A 25,105-nucleotide genomic window follows, 5' to 3' on the forward strand; every position below is an offset into this window, starting at 1 on the left:
AGGATATTGTATGTCATTCTGTTTCCTTCACATTATGGATGCACACATGTGCATTCTTTGCATAGCTCGAGTAAACTTGTTAGTAAAAATACTAGTTTATACCTACCTTTTCCAGACAGGATGCACGGCCATGAGCATCGTGATAAGTTATTACTGCAGATACTGTATGGCTTTCATTCTTTAACTAGACCTAAATCTGCATTTCAAGCCAATTCTCAGATGAGTTGCCACTCATTTAAGCAAACTAACTTTTAAGCCTGGTAGGAGTATTTCTAATATGCACATCTGCCCATAACACAGGAAATCCTTTTGAAAATACAACTTTAGAGACCATATTTTAGTACTCTTACTAAAAGAGTAAAAAGAAAGACAGATTAAGCATGACCCAATCGAATCTGACCTGAAACCAAGGATGTCGACTGGCTACTACATGCCTGAGTTACAAACTGAAATAGATACAGCAGATAATAAGCATAATGCTATAAGCACAAATACGTTTATAAAACAAAACATAGTTCTTCAGGAAAATAAAAAGGGAGTATGGGTAAAGCTCTGGACTTACTGTAGCTAACTGGTATTTTGTCAGCATTTTAAATGAAGGCAGAATCTCACATTACATTACAGTGCTTAAAAATAAATCAAGAGTATTGCCTTGTCTTTTAACAATAAATCACTCATCTTTTCACCTGAATCTGTTATAGTCTCCTAACACTGAAGTGCTCCTATATTCTGATATTGTTACAATACTAATAGACATTACAACACTAATAGAGACATACAAGCTACTCAAAATATTTTAGTTTCGTTTTTAAGTTATTTAAACTTTTTCCCTCTTCAGTTACTACATGCTGTTAGCATAGAAAAATCTAGTTTCTCCTTTTAGAGATGATGGTAGACTACTTTTACTACACTAACAGTGCCTAGTGTCTCAGACTAAAGCACAATTATAATTCAGTTGTCTGAATATGGGTTACACAGAGGATGCAGAGACTTAATCTGGACTATTCTTAATTATCAAGAGTTGAAAAATTAGGCTCCTAACGCTCATCAGCACTGTTTGACATCAGCTCACCCCTGCAGGTGAAGTCCGAGTGAAAGGGAGACCAGAAAGTCAATCTTTAAATGACCTTAGTCTACATGAATGAAGTTAATAGGAGTTTTCCATGGACTTAAATGGAGAAAGGCTCAGGCCCTGGCTCCTTATGTAGGAAGTGTTTGAGCGGAGAATGGCTACACACTAACAAAAGAAACCTTTGGTACCCAGGGTCTTAAGCCCACATAATACCCCCCCATTCATTTCTTTCTCTGCCTATTGGGAAGAAAAGGGTCTGTTTGTTTTTCTGATTCAGTCGGCCCTTTTAGCTCTTTGAATCTAAGGAGGGCACTGTGAAAAGGGGAGCATCTTATCAGCCTGCTCCAGACCAGCAGGCAAACCCACATTCGCACGCAAAACAGAGCCCTGCCAGGCGCCGGCCTCGCCCGCGCTGCCCCCCCGCCCGCTCCTGCCCGCACCCTGCCCAGCGCCCCGACCCCGGCACAGCGGGCTTCGTTAACTAATGGGCCTTGCAGGTAGAGTAAGAAAATAGTATCTAATAAATCGGCTTCATTTACAGAGTACACAGGAGCACCAGACAAGCTGATCAGCGTGGGCGAATCTGGGGCATATATTAAAAACAAACCAAAACCAGCACACACAATAAGCGTGTTTTATTATGTAGGGACTTGAACACTTCGACTACAAGATACAAAGATAACTCCACACACTGTTAGGCGGCATCTGCAGAGGGCTGCTGAGACAGCACACCAGCGATTCTTATCAAAAAGATATTTCTATAAAATAAGGGGGGAGGAGAAAGGAAATGGCAATTTTTGTTTAATCTTCAAGAAAATGTCAGTCTAACTTTCACTGTCACACAGGTTAGCCACGCAGATCACACGCCACCCCAACAACACACAGAGTTCAAAATTTCAAAGCCCTTTCCCCATTATTTCTATGAAACCCTTCATCGTGCGCTGCAGTGAGATCCGATCTGCTCCTTCTGCCCTTAATGAATTCTGACCCCGAGCAAAATAGGACGACTCCCCCAGTATTGCTAACTGAACCCATCAAATGACTTGGTTCAGCTGCTAAGAGCAGCAGACACGGAAGGATTTTTCCTCACCTGGAAAGAAGCCTGCCGTAGTATTTTTGGCATGCTTTGTCAAGCCGGGAGCTTGTCAGTGACCTCTCCTCCATTTACCCTCTGGCACACAAACACACAGCACACTTTCCGATGAACTTAGGAAGTAAGATTTTTATTACTTTTTTTTAAAATCAAGGAGTCAATGAAAAATAAGACGCTTCACAGTAAATAATGTAACAATGTAACACTAATGCCAACGTTGGGGGGTGGGGGGGTGAAAAGCGCAGCCGAAGAGAAAACGGCCCAGCAAGGTTGTAACTCAACTATTCCAACTATTTTATTTCCAGCGACTAAACAAACAAACAAAGAAATACCTCTTTCAGTATAGCTCCATAGATGCGAGTGCTCCGAGCTTATCAGAGCGATCTCTGTGCCCATAAAATGTCATAGGACTGCCCTTGAGCACTTCAAGGGGGGGGGAGAAGGGGCAACTCTGAAGCGCGGCGGCGGATTTTTGGAGGGTTGTTTGAAAGAAAGAACGCGCCGCGATCCTTTCGCTCATTTCACGCCGAGCGAAAAACATCCAGCCCCGAGTTTCGCTTTGCGGCCCGTGTTGCAACACCGGGTCCCTTTTTCACTTGTTGCCGAGCTCAGCAGGGCCGGCAGCCGCCCGGCCCTCGGCGGCCGCCCCGGCCCCCACCGCCCCGGCCCGCACTGCCCCGCCGCTAAGGTCACCCGGCGGAGGCCGCCCGGGCACTCGGCAAGGTCACGGCGCAGCTTTTAGGGGGGGAAGAAGAAAAAAGATTAAAAAATAAAAAAGAAGAAATAGTTTATTTTTGTAAATCCCAGCTCTCGAGAAGCTAACAGGCTGTAAATTGCAACTCACGCAAGTCGCCACCCCTCTCCCCACTCCTCCCCCAGAACCGGGGCGGGGGGGTGGGGGGTCACAACCCGCCCCCCCACCTTCTTACCTGCTTCCGATACGGGGTCCGGCTGCTGCCCGCCGCGCTGCTGTTGCTGCTGGGGAAGATCATCGCCCCGCCTGATCCCCGGCTCCCCCTCGGGATAGGGAGCAACTTTGGCGGCGGCCGCCGGGCTGCGGCGCGGCGAGGCTGCAGGGCGCTCCCCGCCTCCGTGCCTTCCCCGCCGGCTGCGGCTCTTCGCTCCCCGCCGCGACCCCCCGCTCCGTTCCGCGCCGACCCTACCCCTCCGCGGCCGCGCAGCCGGCCATCAACGGGCTCTCATTGACCGCCGCCGGCTTCCCCAGCCCAGCCCACCTCCCGCCGGCCTCAACCACCGCCCAGAAAAAGGGAGGGAGGGAAGGAAGGAGGGAGGGAGCGAGCGCCGAGCCGCAGCGGGGAAGCGCGGAGCGAGCACGGCGCCCGCGCCCCGCCCCGTGCTGCGCGGGGCGGCGCGGAGCGGGGCGCGGCAGCAAGGGACGCGCGGAGCGAAGCGGGGCGGCGGGCGCCCCCGCGGAGCGCAATGGTTGCGCCTAAGCGGGGGCGGGGGGGGGGTAGGCCCGCGGCGGAATGCGCGGCACGCGGGGCCAGGCGCAAGTTGCGCCTGGCCCCGCGTGCCGCGCATTCCGCCGCGGGCCTACCGCGGGGTGCGCCCGGCCCGGTCCCGACCCCCGAAGTGGCTCGGGACACCCCGGAATTGCCCGGCTTATGCTCGAAGAGCTGATTTTTGTGTAACACACCCCACACCCCTCCCCGCCGGTAAACTGCAGGGTTGACCGAGTGCAATAAATATTGTAGGTTTTAACTCTCAAGTTTTTCTTTATTAGAGATGGGGACGGGGGGTGACATCTGATCAAAGCCCTCATTAATGCCTCAAGGCAGTTATCTGGGAAGCAGGGGGAAATTCTGATTTTCTTCACAAAATTTGGGCCTAGGAAATGTTGTGGTTCTTAGGGAACAGGACTGGGACACGTGGAGAAAAGGGGTTTCCACCCTCACTCGCTATTACTCTGCATTGTTTACGTTATTACATTTACATTACCCAGTGATGCTGGTAATCTAGTTTTTAAGAAGTCCAGGGTTATAGTTCTGTCAAGCCACTGAGTTTCTGATTGGCAACACTGCGGAAAACCTTCTGCATGGCCATGCATCATCAGGCACCTTTTGGTTTCTCTTCCTCTTTCTGGTAATACTGTGGCCTTAATCTCACACACACAAACATGACAGTGGGAAACAGCTGGGAAGAAACAAAAAATTGCCAGGTAGTTCATTACTGAAAGGCCGAGTAACATAGTGCCATCTGACAACGCTAGTATCTACAAAAGCCATAATCTTCAGTTACTCAGTTGCCTAGAAATAATCGCCAACTATTTTGGTATCCTAATAAATTGTCACCACAGATCAGAGCCCATCTGAGTGCAGGCAATGGTAAGAAATCACCGTCACTTGGCATAACTACATTCTGCATAACTTCCCTTTTTTTTCCCCTCTTTCAAGCTCTAAAATGGATCTCATTCAGTTTGGCCTTGATTTGATAGCACAAGTTTAAGGGCTGCTAGTACTGCATGAAAAGCACAGGAGGCACATGGTGATCACTGCCATTGAAAAATGTTTGATGGAGTAAGTTTGTACCAGCAGACTTTATGCCAGATCAGGTCTGTCTGTACTACCCTAACTTCATGCTGGATCGTGGATCATTTGTATTTGCCTAAAGTTAGCACAGAGGCTTAAAGCTAGGATAAATTCATATTCCCTGGTCTGGTTAAGGATGTGGCCTCATGCCTACTTTACAACATCAGCTGGCATCACTGCTGGAAAAAAGCAATGGTTCAGCAACTGATTCTGGGTAAAACCTTTTTTTTTTTTCCCCCCTCTCTGATCAGGTTCGTTTTCTTCCAGATCATTTCCTTTGTCTGGTTCAGCATGCAGCTGTGCTACTGCTTGTGCCAGCGTAATGGAGGAGGTAGCATGGGAGCAAAAATAGGCAGGGGCGAGAGGGTGGCTATGACTGCTTGTTTTGGCAGCAGTACCAGATTATATTGGCTTAATATGTTCATGTACCTGTGGCTTAATTTGACAGAAATGTAGCTGTGTGCTCATGCCTTCCCGAGATGTACTACATACAGTAGGCAATCTGTGCTCCGGTCTTACTTATTATAGCCCCATGCTCACAGATGACACAATCGGATTCAGTGCTGAAACACTGTCTTAAAGCAGCATAAACTGTAACAGTGACAGGCTACTTCTGCTCAAATCTGTATTCCCAAACAAAAAATAGGAAGGATATTTTTCTGCACGGTGTTCTGGTCACCAAAGGGGTGACAAAGCTTGCATCTGCTACACCTACAGAAGGGCTTTGTTAGTTGGAGATGCGTAGACTGACCACACCTTCCCCTCGCGGGGAAAAGCTTTTCAAAACCCATCAATCATCCCTTGCTTCCTTCCCTCTCCTCTTCCTGCCCCATCCCCCAGGGAAGAGGCTGGAGGGATGTAAACACTATATGCTCGGTTGGGCCTGTTCTCAGCCACTGTCATACCAGGAAAGGCACTCAAGAATATTCCAAAGCAGTATTTGAAACGCTGCCGTCTTGCCCTCTCTGCTGCCACATGTCCCACAGCCTCCCACGATTCAGACACGGATTTCCCTCTCTTGGATTCAGTACATAACCCATTTCCTTCAGTTACCATTACTCTCTTTCCTAACATTAGGAAAACACACACACCAACAAATATAATCCTGTAAACACCTACTAGATCACAATCAAATGGTATCTGCTTATTTATTGTTGTTAAAGAAAAACACACTACAGACTTTTCTGGGAAGAAAACCTTGATGTCCTATCCTAAATGCTAGTCTACCTATGAACATTTTACATCCTTTTTAAAAGGCTTGAGTAATGTCTCCACTTTGGTCTCAAATGGGGAAATAGCTGCCTTCCAATAGCTATGACAAGGTTATCAAGAATACAAACCCAGACTCCCTACATCAGTGTGACTAGAGGAAAGGGGACAGCAGACCTAAGCTGACTGGACATAAGGACAGCCAGGCACTGCCCAGAGAGGCTGTGCAGTCTCCATCCTTGAATGTTTTCAATACCAGACTACGTACAGCCCTAAGCAACCTGACCTTATCTCTCTGCTGATGATGCTTTGGGCTGGAGGTTGGACTAGAGATCCCTATGAACCTATGCTCATATGAAAAAGCTGCTTTGTTCTTACTCCAGAACATAGGCAAGATGATTTCTGTGTAAAACGCTGTATTTGAGATTAAGTTGATAAGGCTCGAGATAATTCCCTGGACTTTTCAGTACATGGACAATGATATATCAGTTCAAGACACTAATATCACTTCCCCTCCGTATTTTCTGGGATGCAAGAAGCACACCTTATTTGCAAAAAACAGTCTCAGTCTTATTCATTTAGCAATCCCAAAACTGAGACAACTAATCTATAAAATGTATACAGATGTGATAATTTAAATCATATTTTCAAGGACTTTATTATTAACCTGTTACGGCAGGTATGAACAGACTTGCAGGTAGCCAGGCATCTTTCTGCTTACAGTTATAAATGAGCAATTCCTTTTGATCCTGAGGGAAAAAGGTGACCATAGGGTCTAAGAAAATCTCTAAGTGTCTGTACAAATTATGTTCAGAGCTTCTTTAAATTACCCAAAGTTACTTATTCAGATCTGGTGCATTTTGAAGTTACAATGTTGTAATTACATGTTCTGTTTTGTTTGGGGGGTTTTATGTACAGTTTACAAATTTAGGTTTGCAGAGAGACTGGGTAAATACAAAAAGAAAGATTTGTCTAAAAACCTGGAGACAACTGGATGTCCTCAAGAATCTTTCCAGTAATGTTTATCAATCTTAACAAATGGTAGACTGGCAAAACTAAGCCATTATTTTAAAAACAGTTCTACACATTTAAGCTGCTACTTTACCATTTCTGTTCTAAATCAAATCCATGGCTTCCCTTATTTATCTCAAAATTCAACCAAAGTAGCTATTTCCCCTCAGGGCGTTCAGTGCCTCTGTAGGACAGATGGTCCCTCAGCCCTGGATCTGCTTTAAAAAGAAACCTCAGTCTATTGCAAAACCGTGTGCGTCCAGATCGGATCTCCTGAATTTCCTTACAACCCTGCTCTCCTGACCACTTCAGGGCCTCCTGAAAACCCATTAGTGGAGGAGTGATTGTGGGCACCTCATTTGCCCACCTTGACAGGACCTAGAAGACCTATGGGCTTTCCACCACAGTGCTCACTTGCTTGAGGATCCATCCTCTCATCACATCCAGTCATATCTAAAAAGATACAAACCAGAGTAGGCAGGAGGCTGAGCCACAACAATGCAAAAATACTTTGAAATACCCTATGCAAACCAAGGAAACAGTATGAAAAGCTGAACTTCGAGAGATATTAAGCATTTCCTGAAAAGTTAATAATGGGCTATGGGAAGCCAAGTATCATACAGAAGCAGATTTTTAATTCTAGGTTTAAATTCATCTATTCAGAACTGAAAGCAAGAAAAGCATTTATAACAGCCAAATGAATAAAGTAAACTTCATTACATGGGAAGCTCCTTTAGAGGATGAGGAGGAAAGATCAGTAGAAATGGAACGCAGAAATGCCATGAACATGCAAAACACTTTCTATACAAAAACTTCTGTAAATTTTCTTTTTTTTTTAGAAGAAGAAAACTATTAAGAAATAATGACTTGTGCAGAAGTATATGGTCTACAAAGAGTGAGGTATTGCACACACAATGAGAAGTCATTTAAGAATGCAGTCTTCAAAATAATCACAGGCATATATTCAACAATAAGAAAAGAATCTCCATGAGGATCCAACCAAAGGGGGAAAACATATAATCTTTTCTAGCTGTACCATTTCAAATATTGGTACCAAGATACCAAATTACTTAGATTCTAGATCGGAATACAAAAAAAAATAAAAAAAATTCCATTTTATGACTCATTATAAAATACCTGTGCACAGTCACTCTTAACGGATTTCTTTTGATCAGAACCCACATGCTCATTCTCTCTAGGAATCCTCCAAACTGTCTCCAATTTTCCCATCACCTCTACTCTGGAGGTTTTTTTCCTTAAATCCAACAGCTCTCTGTGAAAAGAAGATCAGTCCTCTGCTCCCTTCAGTGCACACTGAACGCCTCTGCTGTGGCCACTGGGTTTGTGCCTCCCAGGACATGTTTTGACTCCTCCTATTCATTTCAGCTTGCAGTTCATTCCTTCCATGCTTCCTTAAATGTTCTTGGAAGGACACTTTATAAATTGCACAATTATAAGTAATTGTTGCCATTCCTTCACTGATGACGGGTGTTAAGAATATGAACATAGAGAGCAACACAATCTCTTGTTAATGCCATGCCAGCATTTTATATTATGGAATGCATTATTTATTCTTTGAAAGCCACAAGAAGATACTTCCTTATAGAAGTATTTCCACTGTCAAACAAACACCCCCTTCCTAAATATACCTTGTATATTCTGGGAAGCACAAGTATGAAACTGAATTACTGTAAAGGATTACTATGTAACAGGAATTTAAGGAGGCTGCTCATAATTGGTAATTAAAACACAGGACAAAACCCAATCTTGATTTGTGGAATTAACTCAAATGACTCTAGAAGATCTGAATTCTGCCATTAGCTTGATAATGTTGCCAGACGCTTGTTTGAAACTATAAAGCAGTCAAAGTCTGTAAACAGTTGCCAGATTTATTGTAGAACAAAAAGTCTGTCTGAAACGACAAGGTATATCTTTTTTCTGCTTTGTTATTAACTATGTAGGAAGTTGTTCATCATTATATTAAAACATATTTATGTTTTAAGTGAGATTACTAAGAAGAGCTCACTGTTTTGACATGCTTTCTTGCCTGCATTTTTTTACATTTTGGGCAAAATATATTTATGGAACAGTAGAAGAAGAAAGTAAAAATATTTGCTAAGTATTTTCTAGGAAACAATGATTCTATGCACCTATTTGATTTTTTATACATTTTATGTATTTACATTTCAATACAAATATTAATAAAAGATGATGCAATATCTGGAAATACACAAATATTTTTTCTAAAAGTTCAGAATTAGTATGGTTCTAAAGTAGGGTTATATCTGCAGTTTTTCCAACAGAAATTTGGGGTTTCTTGGATGAAATTTTTAACCATGTGGGCCAGGCTTCAATGGTTACTATTTTACTAGAATCTTAGAAATAAGAAATAAAAGAAATTAGAAGACTCCTACAATTAAAATATGCTTAAAGATTGAGAACAGTTAATGACACTGAAAAAAATAAATCATTGCACAGTGGTTTAGAGTGGAAAGTCTGACTGAAAATCAGCCAGACATAAATTTTATTCCTTTGTGTGCTGTTTTCTTGGTATCTAAGTCTGTGAAATAGTTTCAGATTTGTCAGTACTCCACAGTTATGGAAAAAAAAAATTCAGACACTTAGCTGGTGTTTCCACAAGACGTATACTTTGGAAGTCTTGAATAAAACATGCACTATCTGCATCACAAGTAAATTTTGTACTAGAACAATGAGGAGCAGGCTGGAATCATAACACACACTATATCCAAAATGGCTCATTATGGAAGAAAGCGAAAAAGGCAGAAAAAAGTCACTTAAAATATGATATACCCAAAAAGATTAAGTTATCGTCACTTGTACAAAACAAGGCTTGCACACTCAAGCTATGGGCTTGAAGAATACCTGAGGAAAAACCAGACCAGATATCACTCTGCAAACCCCTGCTGCAGACAGCATTCACACTGGCAGGAGCAACAAGCCAGACTGGAGACTGCGTACAGTAGGTGTATATGTGTAGATATCTTGGAACAAACCCACAAAACATTGCTCCTTCCAAACTATGTTGTTGTCCTAAGATGACTCTTGCTTTTTTTTTTTTTTATTTCCCTGGAACGAAGTCCTGTTGTGTTTGTTCGACAAATACTAGTGGTCAAGTGAAGAACTGACAGCTCTACCTGCTGACAAGCACTGTGCAAATTTTTCCTGTCCTCACACACATCCCTGTCAATTAACCTCATTTCTGACCTGCAAAGGTCTTTACAGTGCTCAAACTCCCCAGAGTATACTGACAACACTGTACAGGCTCTCTGGTGTCCATTTACATCATCTCAGTTGGAGTGTCAGAAACTCATTTCCATATAGATTTCAAAGGGGCATATAAATGTTATCTGTTTCAAAATTACAGTCTTTACCCTCCAAGTTTGTTTTATAATCACACATAAACAGAAAGACATTTGTTTATAATACACAATCTGATTATAATGACCTAATTTAGAGTATGAAGGGAAGAAACAAGATTATATGGCAGAAGTTAGGCAAACACTCAATAAGGAGTCTGAATCTTATCTCATTTTCAATATCTTTAAAATAAAAGTATCCACATAAACCTTGATAGAATTGTTCCTGAAGTACCTGGTGTAGCTTACGTCTCTGACAGGCGTTATGGGTTTCAGTCTGCCAAGGCAGCTATAAACTGTTTTTTTTTCCCCTAAAAATGCATGCTCTACCCCTCTGAGTTTTGAAATTGCATACTTGTTACATTTGTAGCACCCACACAACACCAATATAACACAGAACAAAACCATCAACAGATACATCTTCAGAATAAGAAAATTCTTTCCCCAGTGTAAATTCAGCGCTCATAAATGTCATCCACCCCGTGGTCATGGCAATGGAAGGCCTCCACCAGCAAGGCACTCAGCATCTGCAGCAGAGGGTTCGCCGCACCTTGTGATTGTAACGTGCAGAGCCTGCTTATGGGGGTGAAAGAAGGATGGAGCTCCTGCTGATGCAGCCCTTCCCTGAAGGAATACCTGAAGGAATAGGATGTGGCTGATGCACCACAGACAGGTGAAAAGCAGAAGCATAACACCAAAGCCATTTTCTTACATGCTGTACAGCCATCAGCTGCAAACAGGTTTTTTTTGCCACTTCCACTCTCAGCTAAACTAGCAACACACTTCATTGCTATCCCAAGTCTGTGTCTTCACCTTCATCATTTCAGTTCCTGCAATTTTAAATTCAGAGATGATCTGAATATTTATGTTCAGTAATCACTAAATTAATCAAGATGGCTAGGACAATTTATTTCAGGGAGTAAGGCACTGAGCTATTTACTAACTGTTCTATACTAAGTGTCATGGGCTGGCAGTTAACACAAATCATGGTGGGAAAATATTGCATCATAATGAAGTTTTATATTTATTTAGGTAAATAGATTCTTAAGATTGTTTTCAACACATTCTCTTGAGTTGGATTCAAAGTATCTATCAGACACTGCACAACCATATTTCATAGGTCTGTTCACCAATATCAATGCACATAAATCAAAGATAAAACCTGAAATTAAATCCTGGTCTGGTCAATAGCAGCTTTACCAGTGGGTCCCAGATTTCACCCAGAATGAAAGCACTTACACGGTGCTTTTGTGATCTACTGAGTGTATTTAACCTCTCAGGCATGCTGAAAAGGAGGAAAACTTCTGCTCCTTTCCCCCATCCTGCTCTGAGCTTCATGGTTTCAAGCGCTTTGCTTGATCCTCTGTTTCTTCTGCTTGCTGATTCAACTCACTAACCCAGCAGAAATCTTTCTGCTTTTCTTTCTGTCATGGCAGGGAGTTGAGCTGGGTCACCAAGGTGTCTAACAAGAGCATCACAAGTTAAGTGGCAGGAGCACGCAGCTGGGAGAAGGCAAGGTGGAGAAGGTGTGTGTCCCCCCATGGGAGGAGGTGCTGCTGGCTGAGTGGCTTCTCTCAGTCCAGGGCTCCCTTATGGAATTTGACTCAAAACATTTGCCACTGGTGACCATTTTTTTAACTATACATTTCCAGTCAGATTTCAGAAAAGTGACGTTATTGCAACAACCAGAGCCCAGCCATTTTGTGCAGATGCGCTGCAACAGAGTTGGGCGAGCGAGTCTGGATAACACAAGAATCAGGTTGAACTTTCGCCCCTAGTTCAGCATTCTTTGAAGTTCTTCACTGTCTTGGCAACTCCTTCTCCTATCTTGCACTATTGCAGCTTCTGTTAGAGGCTCTGCATAGCCAGGATTTTCTCCATTCTGGGATCTTCAAAAAGAATTTTGCACTAAGCTCCTCAGAGATCAGATCTTCATGTTTTGGTGCTTGCAGTACAACTTGCTGCACTTATTTCTGAGCAGAGCAAAACTCCCAGCAGTGTTTGCTGAACAGGGCTCTAAGACAAAAAGGATTTCAGCAAATGGCTACGGGAACCTTCTAGGACTACTTACTAGGAGGAAACAGATGATCTTCTTCTAGTGGGAAGCAAATTTAGATCATTTTCTCTACCGTATTTTAACATGAAACTATGCGAACATGTGCCCTTACATGTACATCAGGTTTTTGTTACCTATCCATCAAAACTACCAAATAAACAACTGCCCACTTCAGGACCTGATCCAGTTGTCCCCCAATGTAATCCAGAAGTACATAATAAAGACAACTGACTACTACCATAATATGCTTTTGACCCTAAGACACACTTTACCCCTCACTGTTCTAAAGATCACGGAAAAGCTTTCACCTTAATACTTGTTTACATAATTACAGATGGAGATTTGTTGTATTTTCCACAGGTATTTGTTGGATATATTATTTAACCTGATTGGCTGAACTTCAGTCCAAAATACCATCCAACTATATTTGGTGAAGCACACACAAAACTATGTTTGGACAAACAGATAGATTTTGGAGACCTGCAGATAACATTACTGCAAAACACAGGCTTAGGTACTCTAGAAGTGAGGAGAGGTTAATGGCTTGGAAAAGCAAACATGCTTCCTTCTTATACCTTCATTGTAATCAGTTACTTTACAGTAGACAGTCTCATTACTATAAATTGCAACTACGGGCATTTTTGCCTTGCAAAGGAATTCATAAAAACATGTCAGATCATGTCAGCTGAGATGTTATATAAATCACATTCTGCACAAAGTGAAAAAATACATTTTGCATCCAAGAAATTTCAGATTGTTTTCTGAGTAGAGCCCACTGTTTCACAACTCAAGAAGAATTTCTATCAGAATTACAGACACCATTTAAAAGACATGAAAAGAAAGTTGAAAATCTAAATATGCCTAAATGCTTCCATTTTAATCCTCTTGTTCATTATATTTCCACCGAAGTTGCTACTTCATTCCACAGAAGGGTTGTTCCCAACACTGCCTCAGACCATTTAAGCATACGCATTAACTTCTGTGTTTGTATGTGTGCAATCTAGTGACATTACCTGGAGAAAAAGGAGCGTTCTTAGATCAACTACAAACGTACTGACAAGAGATATGCGTAAAGAAAAATCCTTATGTTGTAATACTAATTTCAGCTGCAGGCTCCTGACACCAGTCGCTAAAACCTGTGAAAACTACTAACTTTTTTGACATTACTAGGCCTTAAGCTTTTTTTTATCTACTTCAGTATTTGGTAACTTGAGAAAGAATAAGCCCTTTTTCCTAGCAACGACATACAATATGACGGTTCATGTGAGTAAATCATGTAGGCACATGATTTTGCAGGAACTAGGCCAGGGTGAAAAAAAGCCAGAGAGCTGTATTAATCCCTTGGTGACTATATTCAGTGGGCTATGCATTGGCTACAACAGCGTATTTGACCAATCTGTTCTTACTCACAGAATGGAAAAGAAAAATAGAAGCTAAAACTTTGAGATACAAATGACTTAAACCACAAAATAAAAGTCCAATCTGAATCTTCATTAAAAAAATTTAAACAATACAGATTTTGTATCAAAACACGTAAAATCAGACCACAGATCCATTTGAGCAGAAGCACACAAAACAAGTAACTCATGGTAAGCTTCCTTACTGTAGTTTTTGCTAGTGTCATTGTAGAATACAGAAAAAATCTGTTTATTTTCCTTAAAAAAATCAGGTTATGTCTTTGAAATGTCATCAATGTAAGCAACCTTTAATTTTTTTAACAAAACAAAAAGCAGTTTTAAATTAACTAAAAGGTTAATTCTAGAATGTATTACCATAACATTTCCATTTAAAATAATACATCCTCTTATAATCTATATTTCAGATATCTCACCTACAATTCGTTTAAATGCTTAAAATTGTCTAATTACTGAGTTTCTATTATGTTTGGCTGATAAAATTCAAGAATTGAATCAAAACTCTGCTAGAACTCCTTTGTTAGAATGTTAAAACAGCCAGGCAATGTGCCTCCCATTAACTACCTTTTGATTGTCAGTGTCGATTGCCTGCTAGGCAGCTCATCCTACAATGGGAATTATGTTATCTACCTATGGATCTTAGTTTGTGCTGGACTACTAGACTGCTCCTTGCTCCTTTCAAAAACTGTAAACTATAGAGTAAACATACTGAAAAGGGAAAAAAACCAAAGTCATGCCTTTTCATGCTGAGAAACTCCAGGCTTCAGATGATGCATAGTACTTAATGCTATTTACTGTGCCACTGTAATTATTTGGTAGCTGATCAAACTAATAAACATACCATTTGGCAGAGTGGGTACTTCTTGTAGTGAGTAGATGTGAGCTCCTTTTTTTTTCCCACTGAGACTTTGCTACTCCTTTCATATCAGATCTGGTTTAAGAGATGTTTCTTCCCGCCACAGCATTCCCTCTCCACATCCATGCCAGCCACTTATTCCACCCTTTGGAGCAGACATTACCACACTCCTTAGCTGTATTGAATCAACTGTTCATGCGGCTGTGCTATGAAGTGGAAAAGTAAATTGATACAGTTTAAACCTACAGATATACATATATATTTTTCCTAATGGGTTGATTTCCCAGTTCTGAGGTAGAGAGCAGCTGTAACACGTACCAGGCTTGGCTAGACACGGGCACAGAGGCAGGAAGTTTGAAATCCCACCCAACTGCTGAGGGAACAGCAACGTTGAGATGCAGTCTGACTGCAGAGCCCTGACCAGACTCAAAACTGAAAGCAAGCAGCTACTCAAGGTTTTTTACGTAGCAGCATGTAAAATATTTTCATTTCAAGAGACATTTGCAAACACAGAATGTCCTTAGTTTTGTCTTCAGATCTCAATTAAACTTGTAAATTAAATCATCTTTGTTTAAAACCATACCTTAGAGAAAGACACTGCAATATACTATATGCTTGGATACAAACTAAAAGCTCCACAAAGAGAAGGAAAATTATCCTTCTGAATTATCCATCTGAATATCGGTGGTTTAAAAAACAAAGTGGAGATGTTGCACATTTAACAAAAAGCTTAAGTTCCTCACGTGTACGGCAAATCTTTCTTTAAAAGCTGAAATCATGGTTACAGTAACTTCCTATTCAGTCATTTCCTTAATTAAACCATTGAACTTTAATGTGAAATACAGCCATTACAAAACCAGAAAGGAATCTGAACAATAACAATCCAGTCAAATGGGCAGCGCAATAACCAACGGTGATGTCAAGAACACTGGCTAATACTTTTTGGTCTGAATCAATTATGCTGTGATTCCCTGAGATACTAAACCAAGTTTTAGGAAACTCTGTACTGGATCAAAGCTGCACTAGCCACAGCATGCGATGCAGTGAATACTCAGCACAAATGGGCTCTCCTTGGTAAAAGTTATTTAAAAAACTATGTCTTTTTTTTTCCAAATTTTTGAAAGGTGCCAATTTTACTCCAGCAATACATATGCCTCATCATAGTCTCAAACATCTGTACTGCTCTGTAACTGAAGATTACACAGAGGCATTTTTTAGTGTCTTTTTGTCTCCTTTCTACTCCAACATTGCAGTCCCCAGTGGTGCCCAAAATGCCGGTGTTCTCATTTTAAGCAGGCTCTTTACCCTGGACAGTCACTGCATTCATGCCTGTCTTTGCCTCCCACAAATGATCCAAACACCCAAAAAGCCAATACCTTGGAGGATGCTGATCACCACTGCTCAGCTCAGGGCAGTGTCCACTACACCAGAGACAGCGAGTCTGTTCCCTCAGCGGTGCCAGAACTCCTGCCTGGCTCAGGAGCTGGTGATACACGGCCTGCATTTGGCAGAGAAAGAGGGCACCAGTGCAGGAAGGCTGCCAGGAGGTCCGGGCGGGCTGCAGGTACTGCTTCACCTCTGTGATCACAAGCCCTGCACTGTGCACTCTGCCTTAGCCCCAGCAAGGCAGCTTGTGTGTGCTCGTACCTGGATCGCGTGTGCCCAGCCAAACAGTCCCACAGGGCACAGATCTGGCACTAATGATCATGGGACCACAGTATTAGGTTTTGATGCTATTAGCTCTTTTCTGTTGCCCAGACAGCAATAACTCTGCAGGTCTCTAGTTACACAGCCAGCTCACACTCTGGGTAGGTGCGAAGGGTCAGAGTCACTGCAGGGAAGGACATGATATGTTTTTCAGGCTGGTTTAGGGTGCTGGGGCATAGTTTCTTCCTGAAGACACAAGGCTACTAGCCAATCAAAATTGACAGCACCTTAGTTTTTGAGGGATCAATAGGTCATTAAAAAATGAGTAAAAAAAAAGAGTTTACAGAACAAATTCTATCAAAATTCTGGTGCCTGCTATCTAGAATATAGATACTCTTACAGAAATCATTACATTTGATCAGGATATTTTTGACTGGTATAATCAAAGATTTTGCAAAATTGAAAATACATTTACACTGACTTTTTTGTTTTGGCCTTATATATTTTACAGCCCTTAACACTGAAAGTAAAAGGCTTGTTAGATATATGGAACTGACTGATCCAATGAATCTGTGTCTACCATACTTGGATTACACTTAGACTTTAAATTGGACTGAAGAGACAATGTTTCATTGTTAAGTGTAAACCTTGTTGCGCAGACTGATACTCAGTGAAATGGACATACTAAAACTTGTAATTTTTCCAGGTATCACCATACCTTCAAGAATTAAAAAAAAAAAAACAACAAACCCAAACACAAAACCCAAACCTCAGAGTTAAGAGATTATTTTTAAGAAGACAATGATTCATTCAGGCTGTGGAGTGAGACACAATGGTGTTCTCTCCTCTGCCTCAAACAAGGCTCTTCCAAATGTTTCTCCTAGCTGATTTTATTCTTAATTGCTTAAAAAAATCCATAAAGATAAAAATCAAAAAATCCCTTAATTATGCATTTTAAAGTGCATGTTGTCTGCAGTTTGATCCAGCTCCCAGACAGTGGGATTTTTTTTTCCATGTATTCAACAGGAATGGTAGGTATCATGTTGCTAACTTCAACACTGCAATCTGATTTACGCAGGCCAGCCCAAGTGGATAGCTACTGAAATCAGCTGGATTCTTTTATGGGTACAAGATAAAACTGTACAGATAACACTGAAGATTGAGTGCTAGGGCTAGAGCCTGCTGATTTATCTAATTGGCTGCACTAACATATCAACAGAGTCTCCCTGGCTTTGCCAGCAGAATGCTGCATGGGAGCAGGCGGTGCCCCAGCAGACACGGCAGGACCCTGCCTTTACCTTACGCTGGAAATACCCTGCAGCAGAGGCTGCCGGATAAACAGAAATCTTATTTTCACAGGTGTAAATACAAAGCGATGACTTTTTCGTTCAGTTTACAAAATCTAATTTGGAATGAATCCTGGATTTCTCTGTCGCTAGGTGCTTGTAAAGCACCACAAGTATCGAAGTAGTAATTGAGTAATAACAGCCATAATAATATTGCGAAATTCATATACATTAGATAAAACCGTAATCCTGCTGGATGATATGCTAACCAACTACTTTCCCCTTGAAATTAAAGACAAATGTAGATGATATTCGGCAACATGCTATTATTAATACTGCTTTTACTTTACAAACTCAACTAAGAGAAATATTTTTCAGTAATTGTTTAAGAAAAAACAGCACTTGTACAATAACCCCGTTAAACAAACAGACTGACACACAGAGATACTGAGGCTTTGTTTGTAATGAAGATACTTTATTAAAGGGAAAATAAATCTGCTTCTGGGCTGGATCTCCAAATTGAAAGGGTTTTTCAGGTGATGGAAGTCAGTATTGTGCTGGGTCTCCGGCCTGATTACTTCCTGCAGGGATGGTTTTGTCATTGTGCCACCACCCCTCCCCTGTGACTTCTAAACAACCCAGGGTCACTCTGTCCTCTCTTTAATTAGTATCTCACTGCTGGAGGGAGGGGAGAATGTCAAGGAAAAAAAGAATGAGAAGACACTGTAAACAAAGGTCCTCGGGGGCATCTTAACAACTTGGACAAGGAATGGAAAAAATGCTCAGTTCTTTTGTCAGCAGTAAAAAGGAAAAAACTGGTTGGGGTGGGCAGAATTTTAATTTTAGTTATATGAATTTGGACAAAATAAAAAGAAATCATGCTAGAAGAGAAACGAATTTTGTTCCCAAGAGGGTTTTATCATCCAACAGATAAGCATAATCTACATTTTACGAGAAAGCCAACTAAAATACAATGTTCCAAACATGAAGCAGCCAAAGCCCTAACGTATACTCTGCCTCCCTAAGAGCCATAACCGAGCTCAAGTGGGGTGAAAGCAATTATTTTTATTTGCATTAAAACTTTCAATGTATATTTTTTGTACAAAAGTATTCGTACTGCAATGAGTAGTCTGTTGCATTACTACACCTATATTTTCCACAGAATACAGATAATCCAAAAATAAAGTAAAATAGCATATAAAGCAGTAAGAGAAGTCGACCACTTCACACTAGATAATTAACTTGCTCTGAAAGTTCTCTAGACTGATGAATCATAAATATAGCAAATATTACTAACATTAAAGACTGTCCTTGTCAAATGGGAAGTGTTGTGCATATGAACATCTGGGTTAAAACATTTACCTTTTTTACTTTCCAGAATCCACGGTATGACACATAGGAGAAATTTTGTATGTTTTGTTAGCTAAATACAGCCAAAAGGTCAGTGCTCACACAAAATTTAACTTTTCTTAGAATTTATACTATTTTAGAATATTTCAGGTTACTTTTTTTTCTGTTCTCTCCTGGTAAATCAGGAAGTGAAACTTGATTTTAAAGCAAAACTGCTGCTGAAAGGAGGGTTTCTCTTTAAAGCTGACGGCAGGAGAAGTTAAATGGCAGTTTGTCAGTCACTTGGCTAGCTATTGTAGCACATAGTAGGTGGCCTTCCCCCTCCTGGAATTTCCTGCTCCAAGGTAGGCCCTTAGGTTACTCATGCCACGAGTAAAGGGAAAGAGAAGAGAAACCACACATGCTTCAGAAGAAAACCATACATGCCAGGAGTTGCAGAAGTAACACACGTTTGGAACATCCCAGTGGAAACAGGAGCCCCAAATTCAACCTGGAGCCACCCTCACACCCTGTCCTGGCTCCTGCTGCCTTGGGCATTTAGGAGTGGATCTCTCAATTTCTGCTATCAGCGTGGTCACGGTTTTACGTAAAATAATGAAATGCTAATAAGGAAGAAGGGAAATAGATTCTATAACCTGTGGCTATGGCACTCATCCCAAATATAAGAAAACCACATTCGAATTTTTGCCCTTATATGCTGCTTCCAAGCTACTGAATGCAGAAATATATGCAAAATATATTTAGATCTTTAGGCACATATAGAATTAGATAGCAGCTAAGGCAGGACTTTACTGGAGTGCCCCAATGACTGACTCAGATGCTCAGCCCCTATAAGGATTTAAACATTCTGTTCCTCTATCTAAAATTTAAATACAACTGAGCAATTTGGGTTTGGTGTGTTGTTCTTTTTAGTCTTGTTTGGAAGTCCTGGATCATGAAGTCAGCTAAAGGATAGACTTACGTCAACAATTCTAACATGCAGCTTCAGTACATGGATGCTTTTGGTTTTGTTTTGTGTTTTGAAGCTCATGTACCCTGAGCAGTGTAGTCACCCCAAGGTGGGTTTCAGCTTCAATGGCATAAGTCTGGCTGCAAGCTGAGTATTATTCTGTGGTTTTAGTCTATACCACAAGAGTGATGCTTACCGGTACGCAGGCTAGCTCAGTTTCTACCTTTGTATTGCAATTTAAATATACTCAGAATCTCACGTTTCATCTTAAATATATAAAAAAATGCCGAACACCTCCCACCCCTTCTGCGTATCACTGCAGTGTTAAACTGAAGAACAGCCTGATTTTTTTTTTTTTTTAAGAGGATCAGATGTAGCTTTTAAATACCTGCCTTTTTTAAAGCAGTCTCATGATTTTCATGACTGGATTTATGATGCCAAACACTTAGGGCAGGTAAGAGTGCCATTCTTCATGCCCTAACTCCTTTCGTCTCCCACCTCACACAACCACAGCAGAAAATTATTAAAAAAAACAACAACAAAAAAAAAAAACCCAACCAAACCCCAAAAAACCCAAAAGCAAACCCAGCAAACTAATGCACTCTCTGGGTAAGGGGAAATAAAAAGCACATTTGAAATGTATGAATTTTAGCTTTAAAAACACTGACATTGATTAAAGATTTCCACAGTGTACAATTTACAAGAAATTACCTCAGCAGGGTGAATGGATTGGGTTTCATAATCACAAAGTTCCCTAACTCCATGGTATTATATTCCAAGCAAGCTTGTATATTAAGTTTAATTTCACTTTTTTCAGGAAGTGATTTTACTCAAGATTGAATACAGCTGTTAGTGGAGTTCACTGTTCCAAAAATGTTTCTATGCAAACTGAAAAAAGAGTCGTTTCTGGAGGTGAGGATTCGCATCCTGATTCTGAAACACAGAATACTTTGGAGAAGCCAAGCTCTGCTTCCAGAAAATGTTACTGAAGAAATAGAGTCTTCAAATATTTAAATATTAAAAAATGGGAGAAAGGTCTGTGTAACACATTTGATGACTTAAATCAATTGCTCAATCTTCGACAACGCAAAGCTAGCAACACTCGCTGGTTTTACAAAAAGAAACACAATGATATACCACTTCTTGTTTTGTTCCAAGCATTAGTATTAAAAACCCACTTATTGGGGGGGGGGGGGGGGGGGGGGGCATATAGTTTCATTTACTATTTCATCTTGGTTCTGTTCTTTTAATATACACAGAAATGTATGCTGGCATACAGAACAGGGCCTCTGCAGAGGAAACGCTGCCAGCTAAAAACACAGGATGTAATCGAGACCACAAGAGACACATACTCAGTTATAAATGTAACTATGCTGGAGGTATGGGAAAGAAAAAAAAAAAAAAAAAAGCTCTTATTTTTCACTGCCAGTTTTAATTGTTTCAGTGACATTTTCCCACTCTTATTTTGTGCCAGTATAATGAGACGAAAAATAATCACATTTAATTACTTTTGCAGCTAAGATAACTGCAGGATTCAGCATTCAAAAGCCCAGCCGTTCATTTCTCCTTGAAGGAACTCACCATTTGTTTTACGCACATCTGGGATGACACACATATTTTTCATGAAATGCGAGCTTTAGCAGGGCACTATCTGGTCAAATTAGCCCCAAATGTATAATTAAAAACCCTATTAAAATCCCCTCAAAAAAACCCCCCACCCTCCGAACCTTGAAAAAAATAATACTAAAGAAACTAAAATTTAAGATAAGTAGAAATACATAGTAACAAACTCCCTGTCAAGAGTTTGCACCCCAGACACTACAGCTTTCTGTTAAGACAAGAGAACCAGGAAGTAAAACAGACTAAAAAACTGAAAAAAGCTAAACCAATTACTTTTTTCTCCACAACAAAATGCTTTCTCCAAAACAATCAAGAGTAAGCGAGAGCCCTGAAACGCTCCCAGTTTTAATAATAAATGGTATTTATCATAATACGGCTTAAGACTTCTAAAATTTGGTTTCAGTAGACGGCCTAAACCACCCGCTGAAGGGCAGGCGCGCGCGGCTGAGGGGCCCTGGCACGGCCCCACGACACACACCAGGGCGCCTCAGGGCCGCGCCGACCCGCTTATCGTTCGCGTCCTGCGCTTCCTACCGCGGCGTGGAAACCCCCCCGCGGGGCGCCGGGGCAGCGGCGAGGGCCGCGGGGGCCGGGGGCGGGCAGCTCTGCCCAGCGCCCCGGCTGTGAGGGAGCGGCGTGGTCCCGCCGCCCCCCTCCTCCCCGCGGGACGCGGCGGGAAACTCGTGGGGCGGCGCCTCCTGCTCGGGCGGGCGCGGCGCGGGCCGGGCGCGGTACAGCGGGGCGGTACCGGCTGCCCTCGGAAACGCTCGGTGCAGCGAAGGCAGCGGCAGCGCAGGAGGAATGAATGGCGCCAGAGCCTCCGCTCTCTAGCAGACGGGGTGGTAACGGGTCCATCGTACGCGCTGTGCAACTTTTCTCTTAACTTTACTGAGAGCGGCGGTGGCAACAGAGCGACCAGAAACACGGGAAGATTTTTAAACCTCGAGGCTCTTGCAGCCTGTCAGCCATCTTGTTTATCGGCTGTGAACTCTCCGAGAAGAACAAGCCCGTAAGAAAAGCTCATACGCTAAAATTACCCACTAGAGGGAGCCCATAAATCCCTGTGATAGGAAGAATAAAAGTATATTCAATTAGGGAAATTGCATTTTTACTTATTCGTAAAGTTTGTATATGATGTATTTAGAACACTTCACCACCCACCCACAACCTCCAGTTCTGCAGAGAGCTGCCTCTATATTGCCAACAGCATCACTGACTCATCGCAATATATAAAGCAACCTTGAAGTTTTGAGGCTATCACTGTTACGCAGTATTTATATAAACTCACCAGTTCATAATGCACTTCAAAAATAGCATGGAAGTCAAAACTCTCCCTAAAATATTTTCTATATGCACATGCTTAGTCTGAGAGGCATGTGCACCACACAAGCAGAACGTAGATCACACACACCCATTCTTTCAACTCTAGCAAGGCTCCGCTGGCAGATGTGCTACAATAGGGAGTAAATTCTGGTTTTGCTAAAATCATCAGATACTTCTGAATGCAGTGGGAGCAGATTTAGCTCTAGATGCACCGAACTGGACGGGTTCCTACGCACTCTCCAAACAACGGGCTCTTGGGTTTCACACAATTTGCAGGAATGAGGCAGCTCTTGGGCCAGGCCATCAGCTAAACTGTTGGATGGGTACACTCCTGGGGTGTATTTGCCATTTAATTTCTATCCAACCAAAATGTTCTTTAACACTTTCACAGAGTGGGTTTTGTGCAGAAGAGATGTGCTTCGCCTTTATCAGATGAACTAACAGGATAACTAGAAGTTTCTGCCTTTCCCATGCAACATTTCTCCTTGGGAAATACAGTTGCTACAAGAAGGGAAAAGAAGAGAAAACCACTTTGCACAAAAGCTTGAGACATACATTTGAGCAGTAAAAAGGCACTATTTGTGACAATAGATTGGAGACTACTCATATCAAGTTTGACAATACATGATTTTATTTCATCATCCACTGAAATCTGGATTATTACCTATTTACTTAAAACTTTAGTAACAAATTGATGATATGGTCGGAATCTCATAGATCATTTTAATCAAGTATCTGTTACCTCACCAGTAAAGTTTACTACTCCTCAGATTCTAACCTGTACACTAATTTTGAACTTGCTTTCTTTCAACAGAAGGACTACAGTACAAATATTCAAATATCCAAAGCCAATGAAAAAGGGAGATGAAAACATACATAGTTTAAAGTTTGTCCTTTTGAGCCCCCTAGCAAAAAATGACACTCATGGTAGTCTAGTGATTAACATACCACGCTAGGATGCAAGAGAGCTTATATAGGTTCTATTCTACTTCTGCCACTGCATGATTCCGCCACTGTGCATTCATTCCTCCACAGTAAAATACACTGATAATCCTGGGATCGTACTTTAAAGCTATTTTGAACCTATCAATGAAAAAGAAGGCATTCATACTATGATATTAGAGCTATGGTTGCTCTTTATCTACTGTTACTTTTCTGTTCATATCTGAACATTTAAAAAAACCTGCTGTTGCATACACTTCTAGCAACATTTTTTTACCCTTGGAATTTAAGTAAGATCTGATGTACTTCAACATTTTATTCGATCCAATATTGGTTATTAATATTGACTTTAAAGCAGTTCTGCTTGTACACCTGTAGCATGACCCACACAATAAAACAGCTGATAGTTTTATCCATGTTTCATGTTACCTGTTTGGAATCTTGATGTTTATGCCAACCTTTTTTAAAGCAGTTGACTCATAGAATATTTGCGAGACCCAATTCAATCTTTTTCTCAACCTAGTACTGCTTTTGATCTCTTCATAACAGAGAGTAGAATACTTACAGTATTTCAAAAACATCACTATTAAAGAAAATGACATCTAAATAAAATAAAATGTTACTGAAACATGCAATCACTAGTCGTTTGACAAGTGCTGGTTTAGGCAGGGTGAAGAAAGCCACTAGGTGGAATGATGTTGCAATTCTTTTTTTGACTTCAGGTCTTGATATCTTTATCATTTAAGAACATCAAAACAGATATAAACAGGTATAAACAGAGTATAAAGTAGGTGAATAATATTCTTTTGGTGATCATGGCAGAATGCACAGCACCCCTACTGATTACCATCACCTAATCTTTACTGTAGTGTCTTAAAACCTCTGTAGTCAACCTGGGAGACACAAGATACATTCAAGTGGGACAGTGAAAAGTTCCTTGCACTGCAGAGCTGAGTTGAGAACTGGAGACAGTACTGTTCCCTTCACACAGATACGGATGAATTGGGATAATTTAGCTTACGACCTAAGAGTCAACCCAAGAATCTAAAATATAGAGATAGTACATGAGCAAATTAAAATGGTGATGATTTGTTATCTTAGTCATGTTTAATTGCTGCTGGTTTTAACTGGGAGAAATAAGGGAAGATAACAGAAACTGTGAGAGTCACATAGGGAAAAGTGACATTTTTCCATCTACTTTGCTGAAGTGATCCAGCAGGCTACTGCAGATATTATGAAATAGATAATGGCTATATGAAATGGGGAAAATGGAAATACAGAGGCAGTCCACAGACACAAAGCTGCATTTGCAGCCTGCAAACATTCATAATGGGGATTAGATCTGATTGA

General features: G+C 41.3%; 1 protein-coding gene across 4 annotated transcripts in view; it reads right to left on the reverse strand.

The window, feature by feature from the left end:
* Positions 1-25,105, reverse strand: part of RBMS1 (RNA binding motif single stranded interacting protein 1) — a 146,774-nt gene that overhangs the window by 90,820 nt on the left and 30,849 nt on the right. The window contains exon 1 of one of the 4 annotated variants that reach the window (XM_074828965.1): positions 3,095-3,404. The exons of the other annotated variants lie outside the window; for them this stretch is intronic. Within the exon in view, the coding sequence (XP_074685066.1) occupies positions 3,095-3,157 (63 nt within the window). The 5' untranslated portion in view covers positions 3,158-3,404. Of the gene's footprint in view, positions 1-3,094; positions 3,405-25,105 lie in introns of those variants that run through there. 4 annotated transcript variants of the gene reach the window in all.

This window comes from Strix aluco, chromosome 6 (genome assembly GCF_031877795.1).
Source record: "Strix aluco isolate bStrAlu1 chromosome 6, bStrAlu1.hap1, whole genome shotgun sequence".
In the NCBI taxonomy this organism is placed as follows: domain Eukaryota; kingdom Metazoa; phylum Chordata; class Aves; order Strigiformes; family Strigidae; genus Strix; species Strix aluco.